The sequence below is a fragment of the Wolffia australiana genome, chromosome 5, assembly GCF_029677425.1.
Source record: "Wolffia australiana isolate 7733 chromosome 5, ASM2967742v1".
Lineage (NCBI taxonomy): Eukaryota > Viridiplantae > Streptophyta > Magnoliopsida > Alismatales > Araceae > Wolffia > Wolffia australiana.
In genome coordinates this window covers 20131786-20142323 of record NC_135839.1, presented here as the reverse complement: position 1 = coordinate 20142323, position 10538 = coordinate 20131786, and the positions used below count along the sequence as shown (strand labels likewise).

Sequence of the window (10538 nt, the reverse complement as noted above, 5' to 3'; positions counted from 1 at the left end):
GGACGACACTCGTACTTATCACTATACGTCTTAAGTGGAGTTCTTATAAATTTTATTGCATAAGCCAAAATCCACAACGACAAGGGCTAAAAATTGCATAGTTTTTACCCCTATTTTTGGCTTATCAGTCCCCTTGCTTCGATGGGATTAGACCATGTGCAACACTAGTAATTAGGGCCAAGGGACAAATAGTGTCCTTGAGCAGGTAGGCAACAAGTGAATTAGATGGAATCAATATGTGGGATAGTATAGTATTCTTCTTGATAAGTGGTTTGCGTCAATATTAGCATTATCTAGATCAGGAGTCACCAATTTATCATTAATTGGGTCAACAGTTGCTGGGCTAGCCAAGTGAAGTGGACCTATACTATCAGGGAGGGTATGATTGACCTGATTGGTCTCTACCATACTCAAGGTGGGGATATGCTCTACAACAATGGGGTTTGTATTGGATGAACTGTCCCAATAGGGATTGGTCAGATAAGGTTGATCCAAATCATTTTCATTGAGGTCACCCAGTTTGATCGATGTCAGTTGGTCTGGCCCATATAGGAACCTTTTAGCTAATTTGATTGGGATCGATCGAATTCAGGCAATTCTTCCTAATGAATGGTCATGATATCACCAATTGGGTCTGAGCATGCCACCCTATCCGAATGAGTCTGATTAGGAATGACCAAATCCAGATATTTTCTTATGATCAGGATTAATATTATCTATACACTCAATCCTATGGGGCTTAACAGATCCAAGCAGTTTGAATCGAACAAAGCCACGTAGTCATGATTGATCACATTTCGGATGGTCGGGTTCTATTGGAGCTAAGCAGGTGGTATCAATTGGTTTTGGACTATCAAGATTCATTGGATTCAAATGAAAGAGAATGAGCAGAACCAAATTTTTTTGTCGATTAGATCTAAGCAGCCAGATCAGCGAGGTCCATTCTATATATCCAATTGAGATTGATTAAATAAATTTTTTTGACCCATTTTGTTTTCAGATCAGTTGTTTAGCTATATTTTTTGTAAAATTTAAGTTGATGGTGATATCATGACCATTCATTAGGTTTGACATGGAGTCAAGAATGGTTAGGATATCAATTTGGCAATTATCATTTCAGACATCATTTAATGCGATCAGAGTCATATTAAATTAGCTATTGGTGCATCCATGCTATCGTATTATATGGCATGGATGAGGCTTGATGCTTATCTGGATGCCGACACATCCTATTAGCACAATTTATTCATCAAAAGTATGCACTCGCATATCGCTAGCATCAAACCAATGCAAAGGTATACATGTCGACATGTCAAAGATGTTTGGTGGATCCATCGATGTGTGCAGCTTGCCAGGTTAACTTGCTGCTGTGTCACACACATTATATTAGGGACCATAAGTTCTGCCCAGCCCAGCAGCCCATATTGGATTGTGGGTCACAAAAAAGAATGGCAGAAAATATTTAATATCCTGTATCTATATCAAATGTAAAAAATCTAAAGAAAATAATACACCATCATTGATGGATGCACCAAACTGACATATTTGGAATTAAAAATTTGCGGCAAAGTTCCTTAAATATTAAATCCTTTCAAACATTAGCAGTATTAATTATTTTTACACAATTTTTTGATTGAATCTAATAGAATTCCATCTTCTGAATCCAATGCTAGTTTCAGATCAATCGGAGGTTGGAGGATGAATTTACAAGCAGAAAACCAAAAATCAGAGGAGAGAGATGCTCTGCCCAAATAGAGAGAAATTTTCTTATGATTGAGGCTTTAAATATTATAATATGTCTTATATTTTACATTAAATATGTGGCAGATTTACTTACATGATCTCAGTTCATTTTCCATTGGCAATATTTCTCCTCCCAACCTCAAGATTGACTTAAATTGTTGTGGAATGGAGAATGTGGCTAACGCATCTTCCGAACCAGATACAGCCTTATGCAATGCCTGAATGTAGAAACTGTCACTCCCAGTTACGTGTACATATGTATATGATGGAATTCTATACACTGGAAGCTAATTACACATCTATGTCTCATTGAATTATTGATTTATGAAGAGATAGTATGAAGGTTATCACTTATATTGAAATGTATTCTAAATATTCATTGTTCATACTATATTCAAAAAGGACACCTAAGTATATGTATAGGGAATGGTTATTTCCTAACCATTAGTATGAAGTGCTATTTAAGTTGAATACATGAATGGTTGCTTTATATGAGTCCCTGAATTGATGCGAAGATTTTGCTTAATTGGTTATCACCAATCTGTGAATGATTTATACCTAAATAAAAATCAGGTTAATTTTGGGCCACACATGATGGATATTAAGTAGCCATCGCGCCAATAAAACTTGAATACCATGCATAGGTCCATTGAAATAAACATTTATTCATTACTAATGTTTCTGATGAAGTCCTTGAATATATGCCATGAAATATTCAACCATCATGAGATCGTAATATAGTTGATGTAACACGATGGCCGGGTTCGAGCAACTCGTGCTACACCACAGGGGACGAATGTGAAAAGCAATGCAAGGAGTGAAATGATGCGTACGCTTGATAGTTAACTAGAAAGTACGTCGAAAGCTGAGTGTTCTGAGGCGTATCCCAGATGACGACACGGGGTGGTTGTGGCACAACCGAGCTCCCAATGATCCGTGTGATCAGCTCGAGGGCCGACGAACAAGGGGACGTTCTTAGTCCAAGAGCGCCCGCACCGTCGACATGAACGAGCGGATCCAACGCCGTCAAAGAACTGTCCTAGCACGTGACGATGGCTAATCCTATAACGTATAAATCCTCTCAGGGTGATGAGAAATCGGAGACCAGCACTGAAAGAGATAATAATACTACAAAAACAAGGGGGAAGATGAATGTGACCTGTGGACCCGACTTGGTCGTGCGAGGCCGAGCACGTCCGTCATAGAAGGGCGTGAGTCTCCCCCGAAGCAATAGGAAGTCTCCGGACGAAAGAAAGGCGTAAACAATATCACATGCAGACCAAAGGAGGCCATCACTGACGCGCGAAGGAGCGGCACGTGGTCGGTGGTAGACTGAGGTGGTATAACCATGCAGCAGATAAAGCAGTGCAATATTCGGCGGTGATGTAGAAGAGTGTGTCGGTACTGCTTGCAGAAGGAGGCCAGATAATGCATAGGGGATGTGTGACCGGAGCTCATGAGCGGCAAGGACGGTCGGCTTGGCGAACACCGCAACAAAATTGCAAGGAGGGTGGGGCCGACCTAGGGTCAGTACAAGGAGTCAACGGTCGATTCCCCTAGACGTACAACATCTCACAGGACAGTCGCCGAGTGGGGTCGTGCACGTGCGGGAGAGGGATTGGCCTGGTTGGTGCAATTAGGGGGGAGGGCAATGGTAGAAACCCAGAAGCGATGACGGTACGCCGATCCTTAGGCGTCCACAACAGGAAGCATGATCAGCATAGACAACGCGGATCGCGGTCCTCTAACTGATCCGAGCAGCACCTACCTGTAAAATGGTCCAGTGGTGTCTCGAGTTCTGGCGACGTGTGTAGGCGGCCACCGGTAAGTCCTCGAGGTCACCATGTTGGCGGCTTGTTAATGGGAAGATAGAAGCTGGTGCAACGGCGCCTGTGGTCGAGGGGTCCAAACAAACGTCGATCCTGGTGAGCGGATTTCCGATGATCGCCGCTCGCCAAGTGGTCTGACCAACGGTAGTAACGATCGTAAGACAAAGAAGAGAATGACTATAGCAGAATAAGAATGTAAGTAGATAGATAGTGATGTGGTGAAAGAATAATTCACATAGGTGGGATGATCATGAGTTGATGAAGATGTGGTGATATATAAGGCATGAGACACGAGTGAAAGACATGATTTGATGGTGAGATTGATCTAAGCTAACATTAGTGATGAAAAGAATCAATGTAAGTCAATAATAATTATCGTTGATACTTCCATTCTGCCAAGATCATCGTGATTTGTGAGAGTAGGTAAGCTCCCCTTCTTCTATGTTTCCCTTTTTCAAACACCCAAGATACCAAGGATGATATTGGTCAATCTTAAGAACTTCATTTGAATCATGTCACACACATAGAGAGCAAGTTTAAGGATATTGTATGCAAAGACCCAAAACTCATTTTATCAATTGGAGGGCGTGGATGGAAAGAGAACTCAAAGAAGAAGGTATCCTCAACATTTGAGCTCAACTGGCCTTTTGGATCATCAGATATCAAGATCTGCAGATAGAGCAATTCTGGTCATTCATTTGATTTGTCTCCTCATCAACGACGGTGTTGCTTCCTTATTTTGAATTGGAATGGTCAAAATGTCTTCATTAATACCTGAAAGCATTGTTCGAGAATATGCTAAGGCTTTTCAACATAAACTAGACCTCATAGAAACATATAAAGGTAGGATATATGTGTGGCTCAAAGAGACATCCAAGGAATCAAACTGGAAAATATTAAGTTTTGAGGGCATTTCAGTAAAATCCTTTAATATGTGTTTCAATGAATGTTTAAAGTAATGTATGCCATAATAGGGGTTCTGATCAAGCAAATAGGTGCTCCCTCAATTAGTTGACTAATTTTAAGTGAAGATCAAGTAGCATCCATACTTATGTTAAAAGGCTATTTAGTTTGCCTTATGGTGAACAAGTCAAATCACTGATTTAGGACTTCAATTTTCTATGACATGAAGATAAATATGTTCTCTAACACTGTTCAAATATTTTTCTGAGTTTAATGTCACTAGATTGTTTTAATAACTTCATCAAATTCCTAATTACTACCTTTGTGAATTTAAGGCTGAATTTATCGATAATTTAATGAAGATTAATATCATGCAGATATTACTATCGAATGGTGTTATCTTGAGTAAAATAGGTAGTAAACATACCTCAAAATTTTAGATTATTTGAAAGCTGAAAGTGTTGCCATTACAACTAGTTTTTACTCTTAATGCATGAGAAGTGTGTTGAACTTATGGCTGGTGACATCAAATCTGTTGTGATAAATGTGTGTTTTTATGATTTATATTACTATTTATACGAATAATATGCACAAAATTAACACTTATTAATGTGAAAAATGAAATTAACACTCAGTTCTCTAATTGATCCTAACTAATGGGGTTTAATGATTTATGAACTAACCCCACTTGATTCCCTCAAATCAAGTAGTATGTTTTTCTCATGATTTCCTTGGAGCTTCATTTATAATAGGACAAAGGTAATTGGAATATTAATAGTGGAGAAGAGAGAAACCTAAATCACAATGAAGTCCACTGTGGAGCAAGCCCAATCCGGATCCCAAGAGGAGCTTAAGCCCAGTTAAAGGAGAGACCCATTTTTAATCAGAAGTTCTAGTGGGTGGTTGATGTTTCTTTCCAATAAAGGGATACAAAATTAATTGGCCAAATTGCGAAATCCTGGCCACACGTTCTAGGTTTCTCACATTGAGAATATAGGATCCTTATTTATAACCCTTTTTCCCACATTGTAACCATCCCTGAATTTCTGTCCAAACTTTGTTTTGAAGGAAACTGAAGAAGAATGCATCATTGGCCCAAAAGGGAGTGACACAAGAGATTTCTGCATTATTAGATTTTCTTGCCTTATACACTCAATTTTTTGGGTATCACATGTGATAGTCAAGACCCAGGGCTTTCCAACACCACAAATGGTGCTCAAATATTTGACCCACAACTTAAGTTATACCATTTTTACTAAACCAAAAAGCTGGAGATCGGTCACACATTTTTTGATGCTTTCACGTCAAGTCCAGGTTGCTCCTGTGGAAAACCTTGGTGCCCTCTGTCCAAAAAATACTGTAAGCTATTGTAAATAGTATTATTTTATTTCTTAACCTTAATATTGAAATACATTTTATCTATGAAATTATTCTCAACATAATTTAGGTTTTTCTTGATTGGAATTGCATACAAAACAAGAAAACAGTTGCTTCTCTTAGAGTTAGTTTTTGTTTTTATCTAAAAACTATAAATATATAATCACGTGGAAAAATATTCTAATTAATTTCTAGCTCTCCATGGTTCGACCCTTACTCAAATCTATACTTAGTAAGGAAGCATTACATATTTGTTGTTTAATCCAAGAATTATGGATTAGCCTAAACTGTCTAAAAAAGTAATTGTGTCTCCCATTTCCTGTACCTCATTTTCTACTTAGAAAAATTCTAGGTTACTTAAAAAGAAAAAGATAATATATCTAGAGAACCTAATTGATGCATGGTACCTAGAACTAACAGGGGTAGGTAAGGCTAAAGGTCAACATAGGAAGGATAAAACATACTAAAATCAATACGATCAATTTTCAAACATTTAAATCCGGAGAAAATGATGATGGTGTAGCCCCTTTCTTCAGTCGAGGGTGTGAGGACTGTCTTACAACCAGCACGGTGAAAACAAAGCTCCAAATCCAATATCCTAAACAATCAACTATGAGAAGATGCAAACCTATTCGACTAACCTATTCTACTAAGTCCGACGGTGGTGAAAAAATACACGAGAAAATACTGCGTAAAATAATGTGGCTCACCAAAGAGGGAAGAGTGGACCTTTGGCACAAGCATAGAAGAATAGAGCAAAGCAGGAAGTTGTGGAGGTGTTTGTTGGTGGGAGAAAATGACGTGTGCATCGAAAGGGCTGGATGTGTTTCCAAATGGGGCGGGCTGATGCAGAGGCCACTCACAGAGGGCAAAGTGTCTGACGCAGACCTTGTGGGCAGCGGCACGTTGTGGCCGTGCGGGCAGGCAGCTGCATGCGGTGATCGTATGGGCGGGCAGCTGTGCGAGGTGGCCTCGCTAGTGGAGGACGGCGCATGGTAATTGTGTGGAAGACTATACAATGCACAGTTGTGCGGGCGGTGCTTGGACGTGTGGATGGTGTGTGCGGCGTGGGACGGTGTTCAATGGTCAGGCGGTGCACGAGATGGGCTGCCTCCTCTCTATGAGGTGGTGCGTGAGATTCGGAGAAGGAGAAGAATTTTAAGAAGAATAGAAAGACAAAGAGGAAGAAGGAGAAAGGGGAACAAGAAGTGAAGATGGAGGAAGCAGGAGAAAGGGGAAGAAGAAGAGAAGATGGAGGAAGAAGGAGAAAGGGGAATACAAAGTGAAGATGGAGGAAGCAGGAGGAAGGGGAAGAAGAAGAGAAGATGGAGGAAGCAGGAGAAGGGGGAAGAAGAAGAGGAGATGTAGGAAGTAGGAAGAGAAGAAGAAAGAGAAAGAGAAAGGATGAGGAGAAGAACAAGTAGAAGAAGAATAAGCATATTAGGAGGACAAAGAGGAAGAGAAACAAGAAGAAACAAGGAGAATGGGGAAAGAGAAGAGTTACTGGAATACTAGAAGTAAAAGGAGATAAAGATGAAAGAGGAAGAAGGAAAAGAGGAGAAAGAAGAAGAGGAAGAAGAGAAAAAAAGGAGGAAAGGAGGAAGAGGAATGAGGAAGGAGAAAAAAAAAGGAGAAGACAAAGAAGAGGAAAAGGAACAGGAACAGGAAGGAGGATGAGAAGAACAACAAGAGATGGAGGAAGGAAATGGAGAAGAAGAAGAAGAAACAGAAAGAAGACTAAAGAAAAAAAAGAAAGGGGAAAGAGGAGGAAAGAACAAGAGGAAGGAGAAGAAAAAGAAGGGAGGAAGACGACGAAGAGAAGAAGAAGATGTAGAATAGGAGTATTGGTTTAGACAGATATCAGAAATGTTCTTTCTGATATCTGATATTGGATTCAGCATCGGTCCCACTATCATGTATGGATCTGGGGAACACTATACATAAGTTGTGATCATTTGATGATAGTAGATGGGCCTACCATGAACATACTTTTCGAAGCATTAATGAGTTGGCTCATGGTCTTATTTTATGCAGTAAGTACACTCATGAGGCCTGTAATGGATTTTCAAAATCCATCAAAGGTTGCATCATCCAAAGATAGAGAGTGTTAGATGATTGGGCAACATCTTTTTAAATAAGAGGGCTGGATGACACCTTTAGTGATTGCTCATGTGAGTGATTGACTAAGAACCTCTTCCATCAAGATGAGAAGGGTAAGTGAGATAAGATTCCCTTGTCGTAGACCACACGTGGTAGTGAAGAATTGAGTAGAGTTTCCATTCATCAATAGAGAAAAATAATTATCTCTAATACAAGCATTAATATAAAAAGATGAACTTCTTAGTGAAACCAAAGCATCTCAACACTTCAGTAAGGAACGTTTAGTGATACTCTATCAAATACCTTCTTTTAGGGTCATCATCTCATATTATTACACTTGTTCCCTCATGCTATGTTATTTTTTTTCATCTTAAAGGCATCTTCCAATTATTATTATTATTACTCTTATCTTTGCCATCGCATTATTCATTCTTCATGTCTCCATAGGTTCATGGGCTATCTCCTACTGCCACATTGCAATAGACTTCATTCCTCCTCCTTTTTGCATCTTCTTATTCCCTTCTTATTTTTTCTTCCCTCTTCTTAGGACTTGATATTAGTATTTTCTTGTGATATTAATGTTATTATATCATTCTTCCCTACTCTACTCTTGGTAGAACAGCACTATCTTAGTCTTTTTTCCCTCTTCTTTGTTCAAATGGTTTGACATACTACCTATAATAACCGCAGCTCTATTCCATATTTAACCATCTACATCTCATCTTCATCAAAACTAGAACAAATTGATAAATTATTAATATTTTTCTTATAACATCAAAATTACATATTATTCTCTTGGTTCTATCTCGATCCACTCTTTTTTTACTATCTTATTAGGAACTTCACTTTTAACGATTACCTCTCTCTATTAATAACACTACCTCATTTTTTTCATAAAATATTGCTAATGTTAATTTATTATTATCTTTCTATTACGTTTGTCACAGTGCTCATCCTTATTTGGTATTTAGTTTTTAACTTTTTAATAATTTCGTATCTCATCATATTTACCTTCTTATGATCGTCTTCCTAATTAATTGATAGTCTCACTATCTTATTATTCCTTTTTACTTTGACCTTATTCAATTAATACTCTTCCCTTGTTATTCTCGCAATTACTATTTACAGTTGCATTTTATTTACGATTCTTAAATTTAATCTCTAATGCCTCGTCCCTGAGGAGAAGACCTTGTTCATTACGACACATGAGTGAGAATTAAAATCTTATAAATATATTTACTCAATTTCGTGGAAGGGGGGACCGCAACTCGGCCTTCTTCTAGAAGGTAATAGAAGGTTCTATTCGAATAAAAAGGTCTAGAAGAGCCTGGACTCTTCGCGAACCTTCTTTCGCTCCTCGCTATATAACTCTGCTGGTGCTACCAGTGTTCTTCATCGGTAAGAATTTTCGAACTTTCGATCTACTAGCGAAGTTTCGAGCTCTGCAGCAGCGATCGTTTGAGTCGTCGTCAAGGGAATTCGATCATGGACGTGAGGATTTTTGGATTGGAGAATCCCTTAATCTCGACTCTGCATCACCTGATGGAGATTCCCGAGGAGACGGAGAAGGCCTTGAACGCGCCGACGAGGAGCTACGTGCGCGACGCCAGGGCCATGGCCTCCACGCCGGCCGACGTGAAGGAGTATCCGCACGCTTACGCGTTCGTGATCGACATGCCGGGGCTGAAATCGGGCGAGATCAAGGTCCAGGTGGAGGACGACAGCCTCCTCGTCATCAGCGGCGAGCGCCGGCGCGGGGACGACAAGGAGGACGGCAAGTATCTGCGCATGGAGAGGAGGATGGGCAAGTTCATGAGGAAGTTCTCGCTGCCAGCCGACGCCAACACGGAGGGCATCTCCGCCGCGTGCCAGGACGGCGTGCTCACCATCACCGTCGAGAAGCTTCCGCCTCCAGAGCCCAAGAAACCCAAGACTATTGAGGTCAAAGTCGCTTAGATTTACTGTGCTTCGTTTTTTTCTTGTATATCAAGAACGCTCTTCAATAACCTCTTCGGATTGACAATTATTTCTACCAGGAGAGCAGAAATTCCTGAGAAAAGTGATGATTCCATAGGGGATAGGGTTTTAGATGCGTGGTGATTTAGAGGAAGTCGAGGAATAGATGATTACGGATCAAGTACAAGGTATGAAAAGATGTTGAGAAACATAAGATGAATGTGAGGAGATAGTTGGTCGAATGTAATTTCGGGGGTAAATAATTAGGGAGATAAGAGAGACGTTGAGGTGTGAAGATAGGAATAGATGGGTATAAAAAATACAAGGGTGAAGGAAAAAAAAAAAGCAGATACCATAACGATAGATATATGTTGACAATGAATACAGTGATAATGACATATATGCTTTCATATACCCATATATTATAGTATTCATACATTCTTTCATTCCACAGTACGCAAAGTTATCAACTATGTAGCCTATGGTAGCTCCTTCAATTAACATTTTTTCACTACAAATGATTTGATGAGTTATTAGAAACTAACGCCACTTGTACTCCTTCAAGTCAAGTAACATAATATAATTATCGCTGCTTGTCGTGTCATTTACTGATGTAAGGGTCAAAGTAAC

General features: G+C 39.6%; 1 protein-coding gene across 1 annotated transcript; it reads left to right on the top strand.

Moving 5' to 3' along the window:
• Positions 1–9329: 9329 nt before the first annotated feature.
• On the top strand, positions 9330–9984 carry LOC144703769 (17.3 kDa class II heat shock protein-like). Its single transcript, XM_078576028.1, has one exon. The coding sequence runs from the start codon at positions 9438–9440 to the stop codon at positions 9906–9908; it is 471 nt and encodes a 156-aa protein (XP_078432154.1). The 5' UTR covers positions 9330–9437; the 3' UTR covers positions 9909–9984.
• The last annotated feature ends 554 nt before the right edge of the window (positions 9985–10538 follow it).

Coding starts and splice junctions, on each gene's coding strand:
- LOC144703769 (XM_078576028.1), top strand. CDS start 9,438: ATGGACGTGAGGATTTTTGGATTGGAGAATCCCTTAATCTCGACTCTG.